The sequence below is a fragment of the Marmota marmota genome, unplaced genomic scaffold (assembly GCF_001458135.2).
Source record: "Marmota marmota marmota unplaced genomic scaffold, marMar, whole genome shotgun sequence".
Classification (NCBI taxonomy): Eukaryota; Metazoa; Chordata; class Mammalia; order Rodentia; family Sciuridae; genus Marmota; species Marmota marmota.
In genome coordinates, this window is record NW_026000048.1 from 12,842,562 (window position 1) to 12,870,468 (window position 27,907).

At 39.9% G+C, this 27,907-nt stretch overlaps 1 protein-coding gene across 1 annotated transcript in view; it reads right to left on the minus strand.

Annotated features, from left to right (window-relative positions):
• Positions 1–1,076: 1,076 nt before the first annotated feature.
• Positions 1,077–27,907, minus strand: part of Gad2 (glutamate decarboxylase 2) — a 77,593-nt gene continuing 50,762 nt past the window's right edge. Inside the window, exons 12-16 of the mRNA XM_015495297.2 lie at positions 22,423–22,501; positions 17,533–17,682; positions 12,184–12,291; positions 11,591–11,680; positions 1,077–4,742 (exon numbers count right to left, since the gene is read on the minus strand). Of these exons, the coding sequence (XP_015350783.1) occupies positions 4,569–4,742; positions 11,591–11,680; positions 12,184–12,291; positions 17,533–17,682; positions 22,423–22,501 (601 nt within the window). The 3' untranslated portion in view covers positions 1,077–4,568. The remainder of the gene's footprint in view (positions 4,743–11,590; positions 11,681–12,183; positions 12,292–17,532; positions 17,683–22,422; positions 22,502–27,907) is intronic.

A 27,907-nucleotide genomic window follows, 5' to 3' on the forward strand; every position in this document is an offset into this window, starting at 1 on the left:
TAGGGCTGTGATTTATTCCAGGTAATCTGGCTCCCAAGCCTGTACTCTCAACATTCACGATATCCTGCTCCCCAGATCAAAGAGGAATGGGAAATTCTTTCTAGAACCGGGGAATAATGTGAACAAAGGCAGGAATGCACAGCAGCTTCTCTTTAGTTGGTAATTTTCTACTGGTTTCCCTGTGAGCTCCAATTCAGTTAACTGGAAAATCTTGTAATCTTTCCCCCCTTATGTCCTTCCTCACCCCGACATCTGCTTGAAATAGTATCTTTTTACTCCAGCACCCTATCATTAAGGGTACTCAGACTTTTAGGAGTAGCCTGGCCCCCCAAAAGAACATCCATCTATTAAATCCCTATGGTTTTCTAGCTTTTAACTTACCCACACCTGCTCTTAAGAGCTTAGGAGAAAAGCCCCTGAACCCATATGACCTCTAACACTTGTACATCACGGAGGTCTGGAAATGCATTTACCACAGAAAATGCACATCATAATCATAACCTATGTGCATATGGTGCTCTGTTTTGGACATCCCATCCACTCAGAAACATGTGACCTCTTTGAATTTTCTAGGTCATGGGTTTTCTATGGAACTGAGAATGGGGGAAATAATATTATTTGATATTTGATATTATTATGGAAATATGATTATAGTTTCAGCTGTGACAATAGTATTGACAATTTTTAAGAGTCCTTATTTTTCACAGATTCATACCAAGATAATTTGGTATGAGGAGAAAATGGGATAGAGGAATAAATGAACCAAGTTTCAGGCTCTGAATCAGTAAATGTTGAAGCTGGGTGAAGGCTACATAGGAGTTTATTAGGCTATTTCCCCCACTTTTTTATGTATGTGAAATTTTCATAATAAAATGTTTTTTGAAAGATTGCATTTGATTGACGAAGAAACCATAGTTGTACAAACAATATCCTCCAGAAGTTCCAGAAAAGAGTGGATGAAGAGGTAAGACTCCCAAACACCCTGAACTCCAGGACAAGAGAAGGGTCTTTTCCCCAAGAAATTCATTGAAAATTATCTTTACCACACGACAGAGTCAGAAATAATCATCCACTGCTTGAGAGTTGTCCACATTTACACATTTATTTGGGTTTAGAGAGACAACACAGATAAAATACTTTGATCATACACAAGTTTACATTTGGTAAGAAGAACAGGTTACCACGTTTGTATATTTTATTTTTAATTTTTTTTTCTGTCTTTAGTAATGGAGTGACGCTGGGGAAATGTTGATGTCATTCAGAAACACCAGTTGGGAACAGTATTTTGGCACACATGACTAATAGATACACAGTTTGCATTTAGCACTTAAAACAGAAGAGCACGTGCAAGATGATTCCCAGTTTGAGGTTCCTCCATTCTTTGTCCTGCTACTATATTTACACCTGTGCTTTCTTGGTCCATATTCTGAGGAGTAGCACCTACTCCAAGGCCCAGCAGCCAACACCTGCAATGTTGGCTATTTGTGACACTCCATAATTGGTTTCTTTTATTCCTAGAGATGAAGTAGTGTTCACCTTGCATTTTCTGAAATCACACAGTTCTCAAAGGAGATTTCTCAAGAGGGGACTTAGCTGAGGGCAAGTTCTCAATTAGAGCTGATGTGGAGGGCATACATTTTATTTTGGCAGGGGAGGATGATAGAGGAGAGAGAAAGAACAGGAACACAAGCAAGTGCAGTTCTCATAATATCAAAGTTCAACACAGCTACCACACAGAAGAAAACATACCAATAATATATTGTACAAGCTTTTACAGCAACACATGTTGATTTGCGACACTGTACAGTTCAGATATAAAGTGCACAACCCCAATCTGAGGTGACAAGACAGTACTATCAATGTAATAAAGGCAACACAGTCACACACACTCAATTTCCTTTTCTTGCCTTACATCCTGTGACAGTACGTGAAGTCCATACCATTTGTAGGTCTCAGATAAAGACATACTGTACTTTTTTTTCAAGTATTTTAAATAATTAACACAATATTGCTGTATAAATAAAAATGGCCATGTCAATTATGATTAAAGCTAAAACCAAACATTTCTAAGATTTTTTAAAGAATGGTCCCACATAAAGATTTCTGGCACTGGGAATTTGGGCTAATGTTCAAAACACTCTCTCTTCCTTCTTTTTTTTTTCCCTTGGTTCCTTCCTTCTTCCCTTCCTCCTTCCATCTTGTGAGGACTACAGATCTACCTTAAAGAGTACTTATTAAATTACTGGGAGCCATTAGGATTTAATTTGCCTCCTTTCCTGGGCTATGGGTGGTAAGGATTTCCCTGGACAGGCCTGGGCAAGTTTCCCAGCAAATCTGAGGAAAGAACTAGAAGGACCTAGAAAGGGCAGAGGTGGGAGAGAGAAGAAACCCTATTGGTAAAAATTATTTGGTTGGAACTTCATACACAGGCACAAATTCTCCTTTTAAATTCCACCATGCCATCAAGCTACAAACAGGTTCTGCTGTAGGATCTGTCCTCCGGGTGCTAAGCATCCTGGGGAGAGAGAGATTGGTCCAACAGGGTTCAGAACCCCGTCATCTTCTCCAAGTAAAACAGCGGGTTTGATAGATTAGAGTCTCTGCCTCTGAAATGAGACCTTTGGGCCTGAAGCTCAAGATGGATGGGCAATGTTGTGCATATTCTCAGGAGTCAATTCTAGAAAGGAGAGGGATGCTTGCCCATTAGAGAAAGTCTACAATGTAGATAAAGTTATTTTTTTTTCTAGTTGCCATAGGGAATCCATTTGCTTTCTAGACAGAAAAGCCCAAAGCCATATCAAGTCTGAATGTTATATACCACCTAGGAGAAATAAGGTGGGGGAAAACTCATGAAGATTTTAGATGGCTACATCCTGGTTATATTATGGGGTATTTCTATGTGTGAAAGGACAGAGCCCTCTTTCTTCTGTACCAGTAGTAGCCTTTCTGACTATTGAACTTCCCAGTCTATACAGAAAGGAAGAATGTGGCTAGATTTGTATCTGCACTCTGGATAGCTGAGGCTGCAGTTCTCCTACCAGCTCTTGGAATCAGACATTCTGTGGCCCCATAAATATCTATGGGAGCTTTGCTAGTCTCTCTATCAGGTTTGCAGAGGAAGGTAGATCTTTTTTAAAAAAAATATTGTTCAAATTTTAATACTTTCTGCATATTCTGGTTACTTTGGCTTTTGATGGGGACATATGATAAAAAGGTCTTCATATATCTCAAAATCTAAGGTGAAGAGCTTATTTCGTGAAAGAAAAAGAACCACTCATTGGAATATTAATTCATTATTTAGGATCTAAGTGAGAGAGAGAGTCTAGCAGGAGAAATTTTTATATACAGGAATGGGTAGGGGATGGGGATAAGTAATTACCCAGGAGGTAAATGACTCCTTCCAGGGATGGTAGCAATATGGCATCCAGGATGATGTCATTGTTGTCCCACAGGGCTCTCTTCTCCCAAGGCTGAATTTAACATTATGGGCTCACCACATTCTGGGAAAGTGTTTCATTCCCTTTTGCTCAGGCTGATTAGGTTTTATTTTTATTTTTTCTAATTAATCCAAATGACCTCATAAAAGAATACTGTTTGGGAAGATGCCTCAAAAATCAGCATCAACCTTCTGTCCAAAACAGGTCCAACTAAATATTAGAATAGAGATGCCTACCCTAATTTAATCTCAGATGAAACTTAACTTGTCATGCTTACAGGGTGGGTCTGCTAAGGGAAAACTGGGTGAGACATTTAAATGGGAATAGAATCTTAATTGCTGATCTGATCAATCAGCTTTATAAAATTGCAACATTCTTTTTTGTTGACTTTGAAATACTAACTTTAGAGATGTGATAAGCCATAACATGTTCTGAAATAAGGTCTTATAGCCTTTAAGAATTTTGTGGGCCTATGTGTTAAAATAACCTTGCTAAGTGTTTTATTGTGCCTTCATTAAAAGAAAGAGAGAAAAAAAAATCTGGCTTAGGTTGCATATCTGCCCCTGCAGTTTGTATAACCCATATAAAATAAAAATCTATATGTTACAAAATAGGATTTCTTTTTAATATATATATTTTCCTTTGTAAAATTATATGTATTTAAATACATTTGAAATGTTGCTATAGGTAAATTAGAAATTTTTTTCTAATACTATGAAAAAGGCAAGAGTTTTTATTGTCAACATACAGTTTATATTTACTTTATCCTTTTTACTGCACCCCCAAAGAACCTTTTAGGATTCAGGGGCAATTTGGCACTATTCAATCCTACTACTCTGACATGAAAATAAAGTTTGATTTGCACACTATATTAAAAGTAAGGGAAGTATTTATAACAATTTTAAGCTTTTCCTTATTGATTAGAACACAGCCGTTTGTCATTAATTATTAGAGAGGTATACTGAACTTAAGAAAGGGTTTTTAAAAGGAGCAATTTTTAAACTGTACTCTACTCTGACACCACAATATAGAAATAGATTTACTTTGGAACAAACTACAAATACATTTACACCATTTGTGACAACTTAATTGTCTACTTAGAGAATTGAAACAGCTTAGTGAGTTAAGTTATTATAAATCTTGCCCAAGGCGTTCTATTTCTTCAATCAGGAAGTCAATGTCTTGGTGAGTTGCTGCAGGATTTGAGATGACCATGCGGAAGAAATTGACTTTGTCTCCCAAGGGTTGGTAGCTGACCATAGTGGTCCCGTACTCCATCATTCTGGCTTTGATCACTGGAGCCACCTGTGGGAGAGACCATATCAGCATGGTGGTTCTTTCCTCTGGGGACAATCCTTTTGCCAAGGAACCCACTAGCAAGAAGCATTTTTATTCTTTAACTCAACAGAACATATTCGTTCTCTCTTGAAGGAATTGCCTCCAAGTTTTCATGGGATCAGAGAACCTGAACAGTTTAATCCACTCAAGATCCTGAAGCCGATAGGAATAATAATAGTAGGTTCTCAGGCACTTGCTACCTTAGTCTTGACTTTCTAGTTAGTGTGTTGGGAGAATGAGAAGGATCTAGTTTGGATCCCAAGGTTGAGTGGTTCAGCAATGTAGAGGAGGTTCCCTGAGCCACTCCCCAGCCAGAAAATATAAAATCATTGGAAATAAAACATAATTCAGAGAACTGTTACCAAGAGGTAAGCCTCAGTATCTAGTGATGTATGAAAATAACAGACTTTTGGCAACTCTCTTGAGACCTTAAACTTTTCTAGTTTCTTTTTACTTTCTTTTGGCATTGCCTCCATTTGTAAGATACTTTGAAAGGTAGCCATTAATAGCATGAAGAACTGGCTGGGGTAGAAAACTGAACCCGTAAGGACTTTAAGACAGGAGCATATCCCAGGCCAAGATTTTACAGGATTTCTGCCAGGCTGCTCCTAACAGCCTTAGTTCTCTGTGGGTTATAAAATGAAATTATGCTCTTTAGTTTGGCACAAAGACCTTTGTCATCCAGCTCTGAGGGATGATCATCTTCCTCTGCTCACCAAAATGAATCTTCAAGTCTGACAAGACTAATTTTTACAAATATCCCTTGGATGTACCACCCATCTTTCCGTCTTTCCATACTGTCATCCATCTAACTATATCACGCTTATTCACTTTGCTTAGAATCCCTTTCTCTTTCAGGTCACATCCTGCATAGGCTGCAGGACTCTGCCATGATCCTACAACAGCTATAAAGCCTTTCCTATCTTCTCTAGTCCATTAGTATCTTTCTTCTAGGTTGTAATTACATGATTCCTACCCAGAGATTCCAACTACATGCTAATTTTCTATTGACCTGCTACTGATGAGCAAATACATTTTCCCTCTCTACCTCATCTGTAAACTCCTGGAGGGCAGGTGCAGTATCATTTGCTTTTTAGTACAATGCTGGGTACATGTTGAGGGCTTTCTCAGTTTTAATTGACTATAAAGAGTACCAATAATAGCAACAGCTATCTAGGAAGACACATACATTTAAGGTGATTCCAATTGGATGTATGATATGTCCACATATATTTACTGTTGGAATTTGTAAATATAATGTCTGATCTTTTAAGTTCATTGCTGCAAATATATAACCAGGAATGGTAGAAGTCAAAGAAGGCTTAGTCTTATTTGAGATATACATGATTAGAAACTCAGCTGAAAATGGTAACCATATCTTATATCACACTGGGCTTCACTTTCAACAAAAGTTAGATTCAAATGGAATGCCCTTGAGAGTCAACTTATAAGTAATCATCGCTTCACAACAATGCTTTTCATCTTCAATGTACGCAATGAACAAAGCCAACAAGGTTTCCATGAGGTTCAACTATGCATTGGTTACCAAAGAAAGACAAGGGAGACAGGCAGAATTCACTCTCATCTTCACACCACATTCTGAAAACAGTTTCCTCATCTAAAAATAAATGTGGATAATGATTCCAGCACTAATATTTTCTGACTCTAGATTAAAGAGTTCTTACATCCCTTCCTGCCTCTTCCTTGTTCCATGGAGATGATATAAAGAAGAAATCTTCTGTTGGATGAATCCTTTCACCTAAAGGGTTAAGGATGTACACAGAGCACTGGAATAAATATTTTTTTAAAAATTTAAATATCTTAAGTCTGGAATTAAGTTCTGAAAGTAGATCTACTAGAATATTCTAGCATAAGGACATGAAATTTGTCACTTTGTGCTGGGGGCATCACAAGTCACTGTGTTCCTGGGAAGAAAAATCTTAAATTAGAAAAGGAATTCTAAATCCACATGGCTACAGAAATTCAAGGGAAAAAGGTCACATAACCATCTCTCAGTTTTATTTGTACAAGTTATACTTGATCTTTAGTATTGGTAAAACAATGATAATGCTTGACTAAAGCAACTTGAACTCTCAATTCATTTTCATGGGCAACCCAAGCAAAAACACATAAGAATAGCGGTGGTTACTAAGGACAATAATCTTTAACCTCTCAGATGAATGTAAATCAAAGCTCAAAAGAATAATGCAACAGATTTTGACATAAAGTGAAATTGAATCCCCTCAATTCCTGAAGCAAGCTGAGTTGGCAGGAATCACAGCTATTTGAAAACATAACTTTTTATGTTTTTTTTTAAAAAAAAAACATAACTTTTTTTTTTGGTTGTTTACAGAAAATACTGATGAACTCATTTTGGTTGTTTCCAGAAAATACTGATGAACTCAAATTAGCTGGAACATGGAATATCTACCTCATTGCATATTTACTAATTGCAAGTTAAAAAGGAAAATAAGAGTCCTGTGGTTCTGATAGAGATTTTTCTTTTATATCTCATTTTGAAAGTCAGATTCTTTATTTTCTGAAAAAAGAAAGTGAATTGGGAAAGACAAGGGACTATAGTTTGAAGAATTCACTAAAGACCTAATCTATAAGATTTGGGGGGCTTTAAAAAGAGATATAGGGTGCTTTTCTCTCCATTGTGCCATTAACTTTTTCAATCCTTTAGCAAACAGTAGGCAGGGAATGTCTTTTCCTAAGAGGGGGCATCTTCACTATGAAACAGAAGCTATTTCAAGCTATCAAATATATTTTTCACTATGTGTTAGAAGGCCCTTTGGTTTTTAAATCTTAGAAATCTAAGAAATTTTTGAAAAATGAGAAAGCAAAATAGTTATGTTCTGAAATGTTAAAATCTCATCAATTAGATCTCCCATTACACTTACATTGAGTTATCTTAAATATGAGGCCAGATTACATCCTTAACAATTTATTATTAGATCCATAGTTGGTTTTTAAAAGCTGACAATTAGTTTAGAACTATAAAAGCTGAAAGAAGAGATGCACATAAGGATCAAGAAAAATTACAATTAAAATAATAAGGGGCTGGGCCTAGTGGCACATGCCTGTAATCCCAGAGACTCTGGAGGCTTAGACAGGATATTGCAAATCAAGACCAGCCTCGGCAGTTCTGCGAGGCCCTAAGCAATTTAGAGAGACCCTTTCTCAAAATTAAAAAAAATAAAGATTGGGGATATAGTTCAGTGATAAAATGATCCTGGGTTCAATTCACAGTTAAAAAAAAAAAGGCGGGGGGTGGGGGGGCGCTTGGGAGTATGACTTAGTGGTAAAACATTTGCCTAGCATTGCAAAGTACTGGATTCAATCCCTAGTATCAACAACAAAACAAAACAAAGAATAGAAGAACCAGAATTTGAAAGTGTAGTTCAGTGGTAAAGACTTCCTTAGCCTACTTGAGGCCCTGAGTTCCATCCCTGGTATCTCATGGGATGGAAAATTAAAAGGAAAATTAAAAATAGACCAACTTTTGGGTTGTAGCTCAGTGGTTGAACACTTGCCTTGCATGCACTGGGTTTGATCCTCAGCACCACATGAAAAACAAATAAATAAAGATATTTTAAAAAAATAGACCAGATTTTTCATTCTTTTTAAATAAACATTTGCCTGGAGTCTACTTGATGCTCCTTCCCTGTGTCTAAGGTGTGTGTTTGGGAACTCGTCCTGTAGGGCCCCAAGCATTCTTGATCTACTCTGCTTGGGTATACGCCACTTGTACCCTCCTGGGCAGCAGGAAACACCCTAACCATGCTCATCTTTACCTCCTCATGAGGATGTGACAATCTGTGATAGTAAGAACTACTTGTCATCTAGCTATCTGTCCCCAAGTCTGTGCATTCTGGGAAAAGGCCTATGATCCACTATTAGGTTTCCTAAATGCTGTTCCCCTTCTTTATTATGGAATGTGCAAAAAGTGCTTGCTATAGTCTGAACGTGTCCCCTCAAATTCATATGTTGAAATCTTAACCTCCAAAGTGATGGGATTAGGAGGTGGGGTCTTTGGAAGCCTCTGCCTTCATGAATGGGAAATACCTTATAAATGTGACCCCAGAGAGCTCCTCTGCCCACTTTCTGCCATGTGAGGACACAAATCAGAAAAGGGATGTCTATGAACCAGAAAGTGGGCCTTCAGCTCGTACAGAATCCACCAGCATCTTGATCTGGGACTTCCCAGCTTCCAGAACTGTGAGAAGTAAATTTCTGTTGTTTATACACCACCCAGTCTATCGTAATCCAAAAAGCCTACCTACAATGGGGCTTTACTCAGCAAATGACTTTTAGTGTTTTTCATGCTGAAGCCTCATATCAGGCATTTAGACACAAAGAGTACTTTCTGTACTTGGCCTTGTGTTGCCTGGAATTGAACTTTGTTCTTGTTTCCCACATGCTATACAGAAGACTCCATGTTTCCTCCCATTTGGGATCTATGACAGCTCTAGAAGAAATAAGAGAATGTTTCTTGTCTGCTCTATCTATGACAGCCACAAGCCACAGTTGGGCACTTGTGGCCAGTATGTCTGAAGAGCCAAACTTCTGGTTGAATTTAATTTTAACTAATTTAAATTTAAATGTAAATAGATGCACATGTGGGTATTACTATTATACTAGACATTATGGATTATTTCACCTCAGCTCTCTCCTAAGTGTGTGAGATTTGACTGGTTCCTATACATTATAATTTAAGGGTTTTATACTTATTAAGGAAGTTTTCTGAAACTCAGAAACATTATCCAAAAAGATGGACAAAAGCTAACCTCCATATTTCATGTGATTCTATTTTCATTTCCAAATCGGAATTCTCTGTATTATAGTCATGAAAATTGAGTCACAGCTGAGAGAAAAATCAGAATTCATTTTGCCATCCTCAGAGACTTTCAGATTTGAATGATTAATAGTATAAACACAGTCTACTAATACAGATTGTAATCACCGTCTTCAGGAAGTAATTTCCATTCCTATCACAGATTACATGATAAGCTCAAGTCCGAGAGTCATTTGAAGGGTTGTATTTAAAGGCAGAAGCCTCACTAATTGGACTTTTTCTCAGAAAATGAAGAAAAAGAACTTTGGGGTCTGTATTCCTATCTTGCCCCTCCCTCAGCCCAGTGCTAATGAACTGAATGAACAAATGATATCAGCTGAAACCCTCTGTGGAATCTCTATGTGGTTAGTGGGTTTATTAAAGAAACAAAGGGCAACAAGAACAGAAAAGTCTAAATTTTTAATTAACTTCTAACTAACGAGCTTGTTAAACAAAATTAGTCATTATTAAGATACTTTACAATATGGAGAAGCAACACCATAAAACTCTAGGCTTTTCTCTCACATGACTGTCAAACCCAGTTGCTTTTGTTTGTGAGTTTTAACCTGTGGCTATTGTCTAGTCTAATGTGACCTCTCTATCCCTCCCTCCCGCCTCTTGGGCTTGATTTCTTGGGATGAATCAATTCAATACAACTGCAGCCTCTGCCACCTAGATACATGTCCCAGGGATCCAGGCTCTATGTGCTTACTTCCATGTTCCTTAGGTTAGTGATTCTCAGCCTGGCTGCACACGGAATCAACTGAAGAACTTCTAGAACCACTCCCAGCACCATCCAAGAGTAACTGGGTTAAATTCCCAGGGTAAGATTTGGTCATCCTGGATGTAAAGCTTCTGGATGATTCTAACACTGGGGTTAGAAACCACTACTCTAAAGGCTGAAGACCTCAGCAGCATGTAAATTTCTTCCCCATGAGGAGTTTGATTTTGGGTCCCTTAAGGACAGATGTTTTAAGCTTTTCAGAGGCCTTTACGATTATAAAAAATTCCATTCTTTACATCTTTCTTTACATTTCTAAACAAAGTGTTCTGAAAGGTCAATGAGTTGGTGCAGCTCCTTAGAAGTGGGGGAGCAGGCCTGTCTAGCTCCTGGAAGTGACTGGAGGGGTTCCTTCTTCTATGGTAAATGAAGAAACCCCAAAACTAACAGATGCTCGGAGATGCAAATACATATGCTCATCCCTAGTTCCTATTTCTACAGAGCCACGGGAGATGGGTCCTGCATTCGTCTCCCCAGATGAGCATCGTAAACCATATTTGCCCAATGTGTAAATGCTGGGGAAAGGTTCGAAAAATAATTAAAGATAAAAGGCAGCTTACTGACCAGAGTAGAATCTGAAGTTCAAGCTTCAGGCTTTAGAGTCAGACTGTCTTTATGATTTTGGGAAACTTGCTTTTTCTTTCTGTTCTTCAGTTTCTCCATCAGTAAAATGGGTGACAGCAGTACTTCCCCATATCAACCCACACCAGTCTGCTATGAGACTTTAAGTGACTTAATGCCCAAATCAGGTTTGCCTGGGACTAATACATACACTAAATAGTGGCTGTTATTTTATTTCTGGTTATTATTATTTTCTGGGACAGGCTTAACCTTGGCATCTACAGAGGGTCAGCAGCAGCTCTGATTTTTAAAGATTCTGGCACCTGAAGTCTCTTTTGTGCTCATAACTGAGTACCAGTTTTGCTTGGAAAAATCAATGAACATCAACAAAGGTTCTTGCTGCTTTCTGAATGCCAGTAAATATTATCACCCAATCGCTTATTTTAGGACATCTGAAACTCTCTTAAAAAACAAGAAACAGATTTGTGAAAAGTCTAGATATATTGGCTCTCTGGGAGCCACAGAATGGGGGGAGATCCTTGCACTAAGGTTGGATTTCTCATAAAGACACACATATGTCATAAGGGCATATGACAGGGCCAATATGCATACATATCAAAGCAACTCAGCACTTACCTTTGAGAGGCGACTCATTCTCTCTTCATTGTCTTCCAGAGTGCGCAAACTGGGAGGTATATACCAGAAGCAGACATTTGTGTGCTGAGGCTACAAAGAGGAGAGTAAAATTCATACGTGGCCCAAACTGGCCATTTTGAAAATTCCACAGGCGGGCTGGGGATGTGGCTCAAGCAGTAGTGCGCTCGCCTGGCAAGCACGGGGCTCTGGGTTCGATCCTCAGCACCACATAAAAATAAAATAAAGATGTTGTGTCCGCCAAAAACTAAAAAATATTAAAAAGTCCTCTCTTTCTCTCTCAAAAAAAAAAAAAATTCCACAGGCATTTCAAATCTGCTTACCTGTCAGCTTCAGAGTACAATTCCTACTTTTAAATCAGTAGTGGTCTTTGGAGTGCCTCACTTTCACATTACATCAGGTTATTTGTGAGTCTGATCTTTATACCAGCCCAGAAGAGCTACTCTGTCATCCCCTACTTCCCCTTTGTAATGATCCCACTTAGCTGGACAGCACGTTATGTATATCAGAAAATATTAGTGATAAGGATTGGAATCCACCAAACTTTGGGGGATTGTGGAACTCTGAATACATACCTTTCCATCAAACACCATTTCATATCCTTCTCGGTTTTTTATGATATTGTATAAATACTCTGCCAGCTCCAAACACTTATCAATGTGTGCTTCAAATCCAGTAGTCCCCTAAGGATGACAAGAACAAAGCCCATTAGGCAGGCTGAGGATGTCAGTACAGCTTTTAAGCAGAGATGTGGGACAGAAGTGAGCCCTCTGGAAACTGATGGTGATTCTCAGGGCTGTTCTGGTAACTTTCTTTACACAAAACTATTTCTAGAGGCTTTTTTTTTCAATTATTTCCCCTTTAATGCGGTCCCCATCAGGTGTTTTTGTTCCCTTTCATTAGTGTTCTCCACAGCTGACTCCTTTTCTTCCTAAGCCTCCATTCCCCAGGCAATTATTTTGATTACTCGAGGGGAAAATTTGCCTTGCAGTTCATAGAAGTAATCATGGAAGCCAGTAATAACAGAAGGGCTGGGCTGGTTCCTTCCTGCAGATAAGAAGCATCATCAGACCCCCATCCCCACGCCACCCGCCACCAGGATGCCTGCTGAGGCCCCACCACCACCATGTAAATTTTCTATTCCCAGACCCCATATTTGATCACTAATGTACCCTCATTATAGAACAAATGGGGTAGGCACTCACTGAATGTAAGTTGAACAAATGAATGAATGAATCTTGGGGTGCATGCAGATGCTTTGTGAGCCTGTCATTCTGCCAAGCTGCTTAGAGAGCTCCTTTGTTGGTGGATAAATGACTTGCATGTCTGCGGTGAGTGAATAGTGATTGATACAGAGGTCTTTTCGTTTTCAGCTCTGGAAGCCTTGGATCTGGACTTATGTAAGACAACATGAGCGCCTAGGATAGAGGTGGTTTGATGTCAGGACACACGAGGGAATTACTTTTCAAAATGCTTCTCCTCTGATCTCCTTCAGCATTTCCTAAATGCTAACAGAAAGCTTAGAAAAACAGCTAGTGCTCATCCTGGGAGCATTTAGAACTGGCCTATCAGGAATTAAGCCAACATGGAACTCCAGGGAGTAATTGTAATGGAGATAAGATGGACTGACTTTCCTGTTCATATGTGGTCTCCTAAAATGGGGACCCAGCATAGCCCTGGGTTGCAAAATCCAAAGCATATTTAAGAACAAACTTCACTGAAGGAATCTAATGGTTTCAGTAATCTTTGAAGATTGCTCTCCCAAGCCGATTGGCTAAACATATCTGTCTGTTCTGATGACCTCTAAGAAGGGCTTAGACTGATACCCAAATACTCAGGTCAGCACCTGTACCGTGAGCTCCATAGGCCTGTGGGTACTAATGAAATTAGATTGGTTTAGCTTAGCCTGACAGCTTGGGTCCACTTGGAATGAACTCTGACTCTGTAGGAACTTACAGAAAGAGTGGCCTAAGTACCAAGGTCCGATTTCTCCTAAAGACATGCATATGTCATTAAATGACACTTTTGAAATAGCTACAGAATCTCTTGCTGCCATTTCCATTTTGCAGCTGCCACCCTAGTTCAGGCCCCATTGCTTTTTGTCCTAGCTCCCTAACCACCCTTCAGTCAATTTGGACTCTCTACTACTCTCAGAATATGCACTTGAAGTCCATATTTGCCCTTCTTGGAGTATTCTCTCAGCTCTTTTGCTTGAAATCGTATTTATTCTATCTATTCTGTTCAAATCCCAACTCAGAGGTTATCTCTTGATATAGCTTTCTTTGTTCTCAAACTAGGAAGGAGCTCTCCATTCTTTAAGTCCTTTATTTGTGTTTCTTTTATGACCAGTTGTATTGTGTTTTATATGAAGATATCTCTGCACTAATCTGATCCTGCCTGGAAAATAATAACCTCCTTATCTCATCTCGTACAGCCCCAGGCATGAAAACAGATACTCAATAGCTACTTATTAAAATTAATTAACATTTTATTAGAGATAAAGTGAAATTTCAGTTACTTGGCAAAGAATGCCAGACAATAATCTCCCTTTAAATAATTTTCCCTCAGCCATTTGCCAGTCCCTTTGTTATCCACATTTTCAATTAGAGAGTGATCATGAGAAACCGTAAGGAAACCTGCCAATTTGCATAATCACATACAAACTGCCCTCTGCAGTTACATATTAAGTCATCCTTGCATACATAAGAAAAATGGGGGGGGTAAATTTTTCGGTAGGTTTATTTATTTATGTATGTATTTATTTATGCCTGCCACCAAGTGTTAACCACTGAGGAAAATAATCATAAGGCCTAGGATTCTGTAATAAAATGCAGATGAAATAAAAACCCTACTCAATAGAAGAGGTTTACGTGGATTTTTATCATGGTGAACACTTCCTTGACATTCCACATCAGGAGGCTCATTTTTTTTTTTGCATAAATTTACTAATGAACTTATCTTGGACTTAATTTGAGGGCTGTCATCAGTGCACTTAGCTTTCTTGATCATGAACAGATTAGTTTGAAGAAGAGTAGTTTTTTTTTTTTTTAACTTAGGTTACTATTTTTCATGCAGTTTATCTCATTAAAGAGAAGATGCAGATTAATTTGAGCATCATAGTCTTCAGGCACATCTAATAACAGAGGACTTAATACTGAATTAATACTCTACTCTTTCTCCTTCTCTGTATTCTTTTCCAGATCATTTCCTCATTCCTGTGGGAATACAAACTAGACCCTCAGAGCCAACTCTTCCATGGGTTTTCTTCCAGGGAGAAGACTGCTCCTTCTAAGGATGGCATGAGTAGGGAGCTTTTGATGGGATAATTATCCTGACTTCTGGTTTAGGGTGTAGGATTGAGCCTATTACTTTCATAATTTTTTATCACCTCATTTTGCAAAAAAAAAAAAAAAATGCATCTTTTAGGTTGAAAATCAAATGCAAATTTTTGCCATTTAGATATCTAGATATTTGAAGTTCTGCATAAGCAATTAAAAGCATCTGTACTCATACGAAAAGCAGCTTCTGTGATTTTTCTTTTTTTGCCCCATCTCTGGAGGGCCTTCATTTCTGCACTTTAAAAACTGACTCCCCTGCCTTCATTTCAGGCCTCACCTCCTCCTACTGTTTGACACACATCTGATGTCCTCCAAGTTATTTCTCTGAGAAACAACCAGCTGCCCCATGCTGGAGAGGAGGCTTCAGATGGAAAAGGAGCAGCAGGAACTGATGAACCGTGAGAAGAACAATTTTGTGTAAATATAGCTAATGATCATCTTAATACAAACACCACAGGAAAAACAGAGAAAAAGGATGATGCTCAAAATAAGAAGGATCTTGCTCACTGCTTAGAGACCAAGTTTTCCTCAGCTTGCTCCCTGATATGTACAGTCATCATTCTGCTGTTCTTTCACTGAAATAAAAACCTGCTCATTTTGAAGCCGATTGAGAATACACCGACAATCTATACTCTTGATTTTTTTCCCCAGAGGAAAGCATTGTGTACAACAGAATGAGCCTCACGTTGGGTAGAAGAGACTAGTTACACATCCTCATCAGGTTCTCAACTTTCAAAAGGGGAAAGAAGTCCCTGCCCAGTGCAAGGGACTGGAACCTATTACATTACCTGTATCAGGCATCACGGAAAAGTGACTATATATGACTGCCTGATATTTAGGAATACTTGGGGAAATCTGTCTGGGGTAAATACTATAATAGAAATTTGCCTGAAGGGTATGTAGTCTAGTTATATCTGGTATCTACGAGTTATTTCTGTATTAAGAAAGACTGTGCCGGGTGCGGTAGTGCACACCTGTAATCCCAGCGGCTTGACTGAGTTCAAAGCCAGCCTCAGCATCTTAGGCCCTAAACAACTCAGCGAGACCCTGGCTTTTTTTTAATTTTTAATTTTTTTTGGATACCAGGGATTGAATTCATGGGCACTTGACCACTGAGCCACATCCCCAGCCTGTTTTGTATTTTATTTAGAGACAGGGTCTCTCTGAGTTGTATAGTGCCTTGCTTTTACTGAGGCTGGCTTTGAACTTGCAATCCTCCTGCCTCAGCCTCCTAAGCCACTGGGATTACAGGTAAGCACCATGGCACTCAGCAAGACCCTGTCTCTAAATAAAATTAAGTGTAAAAAGGGCTGAGGATGTGGCTCAGAGGTTAAGTGCCCTTGGGTTCAATCCCCGGTACAAAAAAAACAAACAAACAAAAAAAAAAACCACTTTCTACTTAAACTGCCTCTTTTGTCCAGAAGAGATTTAAAGAAGATTCTGTTAAATACTTGTGTTTTGCATTGTTTCTCTCCCAAGTCCCCTCCTTTTCTTGTCAGCCATCCCACTCCTCTCTGAACTGCTTTAAAGCATCTATGTTTACTAGGAAAATTTCCACAAACTACATGGCTCCTATCCCCATAAACTTTGCACAAGGAGCCAGGCCCTGGTTTTATGTTTGTTTACCTCACTCCTGCTGACCAAATTGTTTGCTGGTTCCTAAGAGACTAAATCTGTTACCTCTGTGTGCTGGCTATTGACAAAGCTTAGAGCCAGATACGTGGTCTCTTTAGCAAGCATGCAGGACCTCAGGGCATACCAGCTTCCTTTCATTTTCCCCTTTCTCATTTCCTTCATCAGATTTTCCTGGAATAGTCTTTTTAAAGTTGAATGTTTATACTATATAGACGGCTATGGCCATTGCCTGGAGATAAATGAAATCTGGTGGAAATCACTGATTTGTGACCTGTAAGGTGAGAATCTGGTCAAAATTAAAAGTGAAATCTTTGCCCTTTTCAGCCTGCTTTCATTTACTACAAATCTATTCTCTTGGAAGGCAATAGTGAGGTCCAGCCAGTTCTGCACACCATTAGTTACAGAGTTTATCCTACAGGGAGAGGAGAGACCACTTACAGGTGAACTCTGAGCTAAACAGAACCCATACAGAGGAGGTAGTTAGGTACTTCTGGAGCTTTAAAAAGAGCCCTGTTATTAGAGGTTATGCTTTGAAATGTCAAAAACAAGTTATCCTGGTGGAACAACCCTTTTTTATTTTCCAAACATATACTTTCAGAATGCATTCTGATGATCCACCAGTGGGTACAAACCAAGAGTAGGTGATAAAATAAATCCAAGAAAAATGATGATGACAATAAGAAGAAACGTCTCTCAAAAATCAAGATGTTCTGCCATGTGTATCAAAATTGATTTGTTTTCTAGATGAGTGTGGGCATTAAGATAATTGGGCCGAAAAGGAAACAAGCAATGGGTTTGATTATACTCTTGCCTATGTAGAATGTTGTAGATATAGGATTAAAGAAACTCAATCTTGAGTGAGTGATTTTCAGTTTGATAATCAGTTCCTTAGCACAGATAAAGTCCCCCCCCAACCTCTGGTTGACATTCAGCTGGTCTGTACCCACTCACCTTTGCTCTCCACATTAGCCATAATTTAAAAACATCAACATGGCGTCCACACTGCAAGGCCTTGTCTCCAGTGTCATAGGACAGGTCGTAGTGTTTATCTTGCTGGAAGAGGTAGGAGGCATGCATCTGGTTGCAACTCTGCATCAATCCCTAAAAGAAAAAAAGAGGAGGTTTAGGAAACGCTACTGATTATCCATTAGCTTTACACTGTGGTAGGAATTATTAAGAGAAAAGTAAACAAAAGGGATGTTGTATGTCTTGTGAAAAGAAAACAGTAATAATAAGAAAGAGAGAGATTAAGAAAAGATGGGGCTAACTTCTGAATAGGATTGTCCGGGCAGGCTACTGTCACAGGTTAACTCTGGGATAAATTGCTCAGGGTTGAACGTTACCAAAATTAGCAAGGATATACTTATATTTCTACTCTTCCTTTTAAGAGAAGGCATTTTTATAGAAAGGAAGGAAGGAAGGAAGGAAGGAAGGAAGGAAGGAAGGAAGGAAGGAAGGAAGGAAGGAAGGACAGTCAGTACAATGCTCATTCTTTGGGAAAACATTCTGATGTTCTGAATAATTAATTAGGATATTTTTGTAAATTATCCGATTCTGTAAAATACTGTTAGTGTGGTTTTTATAGCATTTCCATCTATATCTAGTTGAAGGATTTTATCATGTAGCTCAAGTTGTCTTTAAAAACCATAAGGTTTCATTGCTGTTATTGTATGTGCTAAAATCTCAAAAAGCAAAGATATTGCAATTCTGAGATGAATTTAAGTAACCAATCTTTCCCATGTCATGTTCCATCTCAGTGGTCAGGGTTCTTTGCTTGTGGAAGTTGCAAAGAAAATTTCATTGTCCGTGACCATGAATTTGCCCGGGCACTGTGGCTCTGCCACAGAAATGAGTGACAAAGTGATCAAACATTCCCAAGAACAGTGCATGAATCATGCTTTCTGACTAAAATAGCATTGCCAGTCTCCTCCCTGGAAACCCCACCACGTTTCAATTTGTCACGAACTACTGGAAGCCTGTGACTCTTGTTTTCTACCATGTAATTGTGATTTTATAAAAGCTTTGGCATTTGGATTTTGCTTCTCGTGTGACTCATGACAAGGGAAGAAAAGACTACATTGTGATCACTGAGTTGAAGTTAGAAATGGGAACTCATTTTTAAAAATATCCTAACTAAGACACTGTGAAATGCAACCAAAAGTTCAACCAGGTTTTGAAAGACAGAGTGCCCCAGTGGTAGAAAAGAGAACTGGACTTTACCTGGTACTTCCTATTTATGGAATCCACCAACTTTGTGAATAAGGAAAATTAAATATGACATATTTGTATTGGATCAGTAGAAAGACATTGAATTCACAAAAGAAAATTCACTTGGAGACAAATAAGACATGAAAATTACAATATGTGCTTCCATCTTGATTCATTCACAGAAACTTTGTATGGTTCTTTCTCTGGCCACGTAAACTCACAGATAGATGCCATTGAAACTAAGGGGGACCATCTCAGAGAGTGTGGAAGGGTGGATGGATCAGACCAGCTCCTCCCAAGACAGATGGAGCAGACCAAGATCCATCCAAGAAAAAAAGGACTCAAAGTGCTTAACTCTAAATGCTGGGCCACACCTGTCTCACTCTATGCAAAAGAACAAAGAAAGGTGATGGCAATATCCATGCATAAGTCTCTGGTGAGCAAACTACCTGGTTCTGGGCCACGAAAAAGCTATCAACCATCATTTTGTACAGTTGCTATACAAAATGGAGTTCTCAAACTCAAATAAATTTAGGAAACTCTGCATCATAAATCCCTCTTTTCCAGACACTGTGTGAAAGGCTTCAATAACTCCAGAAATATTAAAACTTGTTTTAAACTCTAATTCAAAATACCTCCATCTTTTTAAAGCAGAGATCTCTATAACCACAGAAAAATTATTGCCATCTTATAAGATGCTATTATTTCTTGGACCCAAGGGAAAAAAAATAAGCTGTTTATGAGAGCATTAGAAACTCCTGGATTTGGAAGGGAGTTTAGAGCTCATTTAATCTATTTCTATCCAGTTAAGAAATCCTACCTACTCTGTTACTCACATGTGATTGTCCAATCCGTATTCATTCATCTCTCCTGATAATTAGTTTATTCCTACTATTGAAAAGCTTACTTTTGGGGGCTGGGGCTGCAGCTCAGTGGTTGAGCGCTTGCCTACCATGCATGAGGCACTGGGTTTGATCCTCAGCACCACATAAAAATAAACAAATAAAATAAAGGCATTCTGTCCATCTACAACTATAAACAAAAAAAATTTAAAAGCTTACTTTAAAAAAAGTATTGCTTTTATCAACCCCAAGTCAAACTTAAAATGCACTGTGTATTCTGATTTTTACCACCAAATTTGTGCCACCCAGTGTTACTAACCCACCCCCTCCACAAATCCTTGGAAAACAAAGCAAAATGAATTTCTTTCACTTGAGAGTCCTTTGAACTGTGAAAGTGCCTCTCCCCTTCTCAGCCCTTTACGTTTGTTTTCTTTTTCTTCTCCCTAGGTTTAATCTTTGAGCCATTCCCCTTTGCATGTTCATCAATGGTTTCTCTATGTTGGAATTCTCGCTTGATGAGGTCCCATATAAGATTGGGCACAGAGCTAAGCAAAGCACTGCAAGCCATGGTTTAACCAGAGGGCATGGGACTCTACCACATCTCTCCTGCTGAAAGTTGACTTCTTTTATCTCATTCACAGTCATTTGAAGGCTGGGGATGGAGCTCAGTTGGTAGAGTGCTTGCCTTGTATACACAAGGCCTTGGGTTCAATCCCCAGCATCACACACACAAAAAAGATATAGTTATTTGGATAATTTTTTGAAATTATTATTCCTGGTTGACCCTGCAGAGTACAACCTGAAGTCCTACATTTTTTATTTACACAAGTCCAACAATTTAGGTATGTGTGAGACAAGCCTGCTATGTCCAGTCAAAATAACCACTCCCTCCTTGGACCTAAGGGCAGAGCTTTGCAATGATTCCCATGAACGACTTCCCTTTCTTAAGTGTGGCTTGCAGGACCAGTCTGTAAAACTCATCTTGTATTCTGATTCTGTCACTATACATATCTCCTCTCTTTTCCAGCTTCTTCTCATCTGAAACTAAAATAAGCTTCTGTGTTTTACTCAAACCATCAATGAATATTTTGAATGGAAGAGGGTTAGATGCCAAGCCACGAGTCTCTCCTGGAGAACAAATATTAAATTACCCATCAGCAGGTCTTTCCCATGCAGTCATCTAATCACTTCCAAATCTGCCTGTTTTCAGTTGGCTGACACTGCACTTTGGATCTATGGTGATAGATCTATGGGAGCCACTGTCAAACATCTGACTGAAATCTAAGTAACAAAAACTTATTTTTCCCCTCAGGTAATACAGCTGGAATATGCATGAGCTAGAATTGATGAGAATATATCAAACTGGATGTTTACTTGATGAAAAACCAGTTTGAAAAGTTTTTTTCAATGCATTCAGCTTGTTTTGGAAGGGCAGTCTGTTTTCAATCCTGTGTCAAAATTTTGATTTATTTATGCAGACAGAAGGCACATTGCTGAAATTTGTAGTTGCCAAGAGGAGGTATTAAGAACCATAGAAATAATATGTTTTGGCCTACAATTCCACTCTGAGGAATCTACTTTAAGAAAATAATCAGGAATGTGATCAAAGATACATGTTTAAGGATTTTACAAAACCATTATGTCTCATGAAATATGATATTTTGAGGCCATGAAAAATCACATTATGGAATATCATATTTATAATATGATATTAAGTATAAAAATGAAAAATATATGATGTAGATGATAGCAATGTTATTTAAGATATGTATTTGTTATAAATACATACATAAACAAATATGATACAGATATTCCTAGAAGATTGTAGGAGAAAATGTTTTAAGACAGTAAATAACTTTTATCTCCAAATGACAGAATTTTGGCCAACTCTAAATTTATCTATATTTTCAGTCCTGCCCAAATTTTCTTAAATAATTATACATTGAGTTCATAATAGAAAAACAAAATATTTTAAAGCAAGTAAAGATAAATACTTAAAAGTCCCTTCAATGTGAGTTTGCCTTATTGATTCTAACAAGATAAAATTTAATAGGGATAAACTGAAACTCCTTATTTGGTGGGTCTTATCAACAAAATTAGCAGAGGAGTGAGATGTGGCTTCTCCCTCCTCTCTCCCTCATAGGAGGGAGACACAGAGGACAGTGATCATCTACACAGTGACCTTAGACTTTATTCACAGAAGAATCTTTAATAAAAATGGCCTTTGCTTATGCTGATTAATATATATGCAGATGCCTTACATTCTGATTGTGGCATTAAATATTAAATCAAATAAAATAGAATTATTAGATAACACACACACACACACACACACACACACACACCTGAATTCTCACACTAACTTTAATCCTATATCATGCATATTTTTCCTTATGGTAAAAACTATAATTCTAATTTTTTTCTTAAGGTAAAAAAATTGTTTCTTCTCATGTTCCAGAAGAAAACTGGAAATTTAATTTTCTAAGACAGTAGCATGAAGAGTCTCTGGGTCAGGAACATCAAGTGTAGTTGAGGAAAGGAGGCTTATACTGAAAGCATGGAGATTAGCCTGAAGTTTCTATTCTGAAGGTTCGGGTCTCCTGAGCCTTTTTGGACCTCCCGACACCTGCTGCCCACCCTCCCGACAGCAGTTTGGAGGGGTGCTTTCTGGAGAGTGTGAGCCACGTGGCAGGGAAGACCTAAAGATCCTGATGTTTCCAGAGAAAGTCCTCTCAGCAAAGACGGCCAAACCCCACCCAAGGGCTGGGACACAGAATCAGGGAAGACCTACCTCTTCTCTAACCAGGAAGGCGGAGCACTGCAGAGGGACTCCCATCATCTTGTGTGGATTCCATGTCACAGAGTTGGCCCTAAGACAAACACATTAGGTAAGCAGGTGGCACCAGTGTAAGGTGCAGATTGCTGAGGCTCTGCACAGGGGCCACGAGCTTCAGTGTGCTGGCACCGCCTCTGCCACTCCAGGATGACACCACGGTCACAAAACTGAGATGCACTCCTAACTGTACAAGTGTTCTGTCCAAGGACATGGCAGGTGAGAGCATGGTTCTCCATGTGTCTCCTCTCCCAAGCCCCAGGGAAAACCTGAGTTCTGCCTCCAAGGTGGTCTCAGCCTCACAGAGATCAGGGTCACAGAGCTCAGGGTCCTGCCCTTTGTCACTGGTGATCAGTACCTTGTATACCTCCACTGCTGCTGTGCTGACACTGTGGCCGTGGCCTGCAGCTCAGAGGGGACACTCCTTCCACTGCACAATATATCTGTTTCCTGACCTACTTTCTCCTTCTTATTGATCAGTGACCAGATTTCTCAAAGGTGTCCTTTTGTAGGACATTCTGCCTCGTCCCCTGCATCCATGTCTTCTCTAACGCAGAGCTGTCTTTCCAGCCCCTGGGTGAGCCGTGCTATGGCTCCTGCAGCAGAGACTTTTAATCTTTCCTGAGATTAAATCACTGACTGGTGCAGTGCTTCTCACACAATGGTGGTGCCCGGCTCAGGGGCTTATGCTGTTTGAAAAGCCTGAACTATAGTCCTGATTCAGATTTCTCTAATAAGAACTATTGTTATTTTAATCTGGTATCTTAGCTGCCTCTTTTCTCTACCTGGTATTAGAATTATCTTCTAGCTGTTTATTGCTCTCTTTTCTTTTTCTTCTTTTGATGATGCTGCTGCTGCTGCTGCTGCTGCTAGGGATTGAACCCAAGGCCTTGCACATGCTAGGCAAACACTGTACCACCAAGCTACATCTCAAGTCTTTGACCTCTCTTAACTGTTGGTGGCTCTCTATTGCCTTCAGCCCAAATTCCAAACTGTAAGGCATGGTTCATGATGCCCCCAGGGTGAGCTCTGGTAATGTGTGTTCAGGCTTGTGTCCCTTAACTTTATCTATTTTCATCATGCCAGATTATTTTTTGTTCCCAGAAAATTCTATTCCTGTGCTCCCAGGTCCTTTAATGTTATCTCCTTGTCCTAGAATGTTGTCTTCCTTGGCTTCACTGGGTTGGTTAACTCTTACTTGTTCTTTAAGGTCTCAGATTCTTGAAGTATTATCTCTGCAGCCCCATTCAACTTCCTTCAAAGAATTAAGGTTTCATTACTTCCTAGCTGTGTGACCTTGAACAAGTTACTTAATCTCTCTGTACCTAGATGGCTCCTCTGTAAGAGAAGAAAAAGTAAGGGTTTTGTAGCTGTAAGCATTAAATATGGTTGGATTTTGCTATTGATTTCATCCCTGTCATTCATAAGCTTTGTGACAATGGGAACATGCATGCTGCCATTCTATAACAATTTATAGTTATCTGTCTAATCCTGATGAACTTGGCTTTATCAATAAAGATGCCTGCTAGGACAATAAAACCTCAGTCCTCATTCCTGTGATAGTAATAGAAGTATTTATTTGCATGCATGGCCTATTTGTCTTTTTGGGACAGAAGCTTTCAAGGTGCACAACCACTTGTCTCTCAATTCTGTCTTGCCTTTCTCTCCGAGGCATAAAGATGTCTCATAAAGATGACAAAAAGCTGCATGGAATGATTCGATGACATGGCCTTAGTTTATTTGAGCAATGTTGGCAATTTATGTAAAACAGCCTCAGGTTCATTGCAAAATGCTCTGCGGTGGGATTCAGCTATGTGGCTTCTGTAGTTTTCCCTAAGTTCCATAAGAACTGAATCCTCCAGGGCTGTTTTAAGACAGACCCTTGTACCTCTGCCTATACCTCAAATCAGCAGCCCCCAAATGAACCCAGTAGCTTCCTACAGCTCAGCCTTTCAGAGCTATTCTCTCTTCTCTAGATCCTGGTTCCTGGCACGACTTTCCTCCTAGGCTTTCAGCCCCCAAACTTCAGCACTGACTTGGTTTCAGTCTCCCCTCCTCTCCTGATGTCACCCTTTGCAGGTTTCACTTTCCTTTCCTGGGCCATCCACTCACCCCTCTCCAGTTGCTACTGCAGCCAATGTCAGCTGCTCTCGCCTCCCGTACCTGGATGGGCAGGTGCTGTCTCACAGATCTAGTGCCCAGCTTCCATCTGCTCCCTAATGTGCAGCTGTCTTTCCAAACACAAGTGAGGCATCCCTCCTCTGCTCAAAACCTGGCTATGGATCCTACCGCTCGGGGTTTCCATTTTTTTTGTCCCCACTGGAGGAATACAATGTTCTACTTTTAATTGTGGCTCATGCAACCTTGATTTTCAGCTGAGGGGTCTAGTTATGTGGACAGCACCCCCTGGTGCTGGGGACTCCCTGGACAGAACTCTGCACTTCCCATCAGTCTCCTCCTAACCATGGCCATGAATCTACCTCTTCTTTCAACCAAATTCGTCTTAAATTTCTCCAAGGACCCTATGCACTTTCAAACTTTGGGGTCTCTGCTCTTCAGCCTGAAGAACATTTTTCATTTCTACTTACCCCTCCCAGCATGCTTCTAAGCTCCAATGCTGATGCTTGATGGACACTCCCTGTAAAAATGCTGCCTAGGAACGGTCTTTCCTTCCCCTTTGCTCTCCAGTCAGCTCGTTTGCCTGTCTCTTGAGACTTTAGTGCCACTGCCTTGAATTTTAATCCATTGCTAATTGTCAGTCTTTCCTACTGGATTTGAAGCTCCTTCAAGATAGGCTTCATCTCACACTCATCTTGGGTCAGCAACTGCTGAATGAATGTCTGGGCCCTCGGTTCTCAGCTGGGAATGAGGGCAGCTGGTCATGCAGCAGCTGCAGCGCTGGTTCCTTCAGCTGTGCCTTAAAGCCTTGAGAGTGGATGTGAGAATGGCAAAGGACTCTTACAGGCAAGAGGCTGCCCAGAGGAGGGGGACTAAAGGAATACTGGTGAACGATGCAGCAACATGCTCTGGAGAGGCAGGGCTTGTGACGTGCCCCCCAGATACATCAGTTCTAGCAATTTTGACAGAACTAGGAAGGATGAGAGCCATCTTATGAGGATTTGGTTGGTTCTCAAAGGGGATACCAGGCAGGATTCCAGTGCTTTGCCATTTTGGAGGATGCCATTTGGGGATCTCTGTGACCACAAGGAAGAGCTGGATTTGGGTACAGAAATTAACCATAGATTTTCCTCCACTTATAGAATGAATCCTTTAGCTTGGTTTGTGATGCTCGGAAAACAGTAATTTCCTCAAGTGAGGCAATTCCTGCACATGAGACCTCAATGATTACACTGGTCCTACAGCCTTAATTCACCAAAGAAGAGTGTGCCTCATGCTAAGAAGTCAGCAAGATGTACCCTCTCAGGTAAATTTAGCTAAGGGAGTCCTGTTTGAAGCAGAAAAAAGTCCTCCTTACTTTAGGGCTCCGTATCTGCTTATTTTATTAGTATATTTAATTATAAAAAGTATCAGAAATTGTGATAATAAGAACATAGAGGACTCTGTGTTCCATGGTGAACATTCCAAGCTTTGCTTTCAAATAATAGTCTTCAGTACAAAAATGTGTGGGTGTTTATTTTTCTGAGGCTTGGGATAGGTAATTTAGAGAGCTTTCAAGGGGAGGATGCTCTGTAGTTTCCAGATTTGCAGCCATGGGTGGCATTAAAGGTAAAATACAAGTGCTCACTTTTTGTTCTAGTCAGAAAGAAACTCACAGAAAAGAAAGTACTGTACATAGTCTGCCTCTTTTGAAAGTACTTGGATTTAGTGTGTGTGTGTGTGTGTGTGTGTGTGTGTGTAATGGTGATTTGAATCATGATCTCTCATTGTGACACTGTGGTGACACCCTGTTCAAAGGAGGTTCCGTGCTTGCCACAGGACTATCAGTCTTGATACTGAGATCAAACATCAGCTGCTGGGGGTAGAGAATTATGAGTGCAAAGTTAATAATTATAATTGGGCTATCCAGAAGTTCATCCTTTGTCCTACATGCCTTGAATAAACTTTCTCACACACACACACACAAAAATCCTTTTGATGTTAAAATGATAATAATATAATAAATGTGCTGAGCTAGCTTGGGTCATTATATCTCTATCAGGGTGTAATGACCACTGGGCCCCAGCTTTTTCTCTCTATCTGTATCTGTTTGTCTTTTCTCCATCCGCCATTGCCTGGTTTCTGAATTAACAGCCACGCAGGTTGAGGTGTGTGTGTGTGTGTGTGTGTGTGTGTGTGTGTGTGTTTTGCTGGGGATTTAACCATGGCCTCAAGCATGCTAGGCAAATACTCTATCTCTGAGTCATACCCATAGCTCTGAATTTAATTATTCTCAGCACCTGGGCAGCACCTTCCAAGCTCTCTCTCTCTCTCTCTCTCTCTCTCTCTGCTCATTGTCTCTCCTTGTTTAGTTCATTGTACATTCCTTAAGCTTCTAGTTTCATTTGTATCTTCATATTGAAAAGAGATTAGACTTGGAAGAAGCCCAGAGGGCCAGGAGCAGAGCCCTAGAACTGATAGACTCTGGGAGGATGACGATCCCTGCTGGTATTCCTCCTCATTTAATATGTCCTGCCATTCAAGCATGGGCAGCTCTAGTGCCTTAACTCAGAAATGCCTAGGCCAGACTTTATTTTGGTCAGCAGATCTGGGACAGTCACCCTGTGACATGGGGTTTGGTTGGTCTGTCCCTTACCTTTTTTCTACTAATTCAGCAGGGAATACACATCCGTCTCCACATCTGTGAGTTCTCTGCACATGATAGGTCTGCCTGACACACAACACACTCTGCACATTCCCTCTGGCCTGGGTGTCACACAGCACACTCCACACATTCCCTCTGGCCTGGGTGCCCTGTTTGACCAGTGCTGACAGATGCTCTAAAACTTCATCAGCCTTTCTCCTTGCCCTGGAACAGAAATTGTGCCAAGATGTCTGGGGGCAGAGCCAGTGTGAACCTTTTCCTGGGTAGCATCTGGCTACTTGGCAGGGCATGGTGGGCATTTGGCAGCCTCTAATGAATTCAGGCTTTCTCAGTGTCAGAGTGAGTGTCAGAGCTCACAACTGCGGTTGATCTGGCTGACTGGCCATGTCGTGATGGGAAAACTCTACTCCCTTTGCACATGGTCCAGAACCAGAGCCTGCGGCTGTAGCTTACATTCTGCATCCTCCCCCTTGGACCTGAATATGCTTCATGCTAATCAGACATGACCTCCTTTGTATTTTTCAGCTTTTATCAATGGTCTACTGCTTAGTCTCTAAATAAAAGCTACTTTCCAGCATCAATCAGAACTATGCAAGAAAAGGGTTACTATGGGACAAAGCCATGACATGAGGTTATCTAGAGCATGTCTCACTTTAAGTTAACTGACTATACTTAATTCCA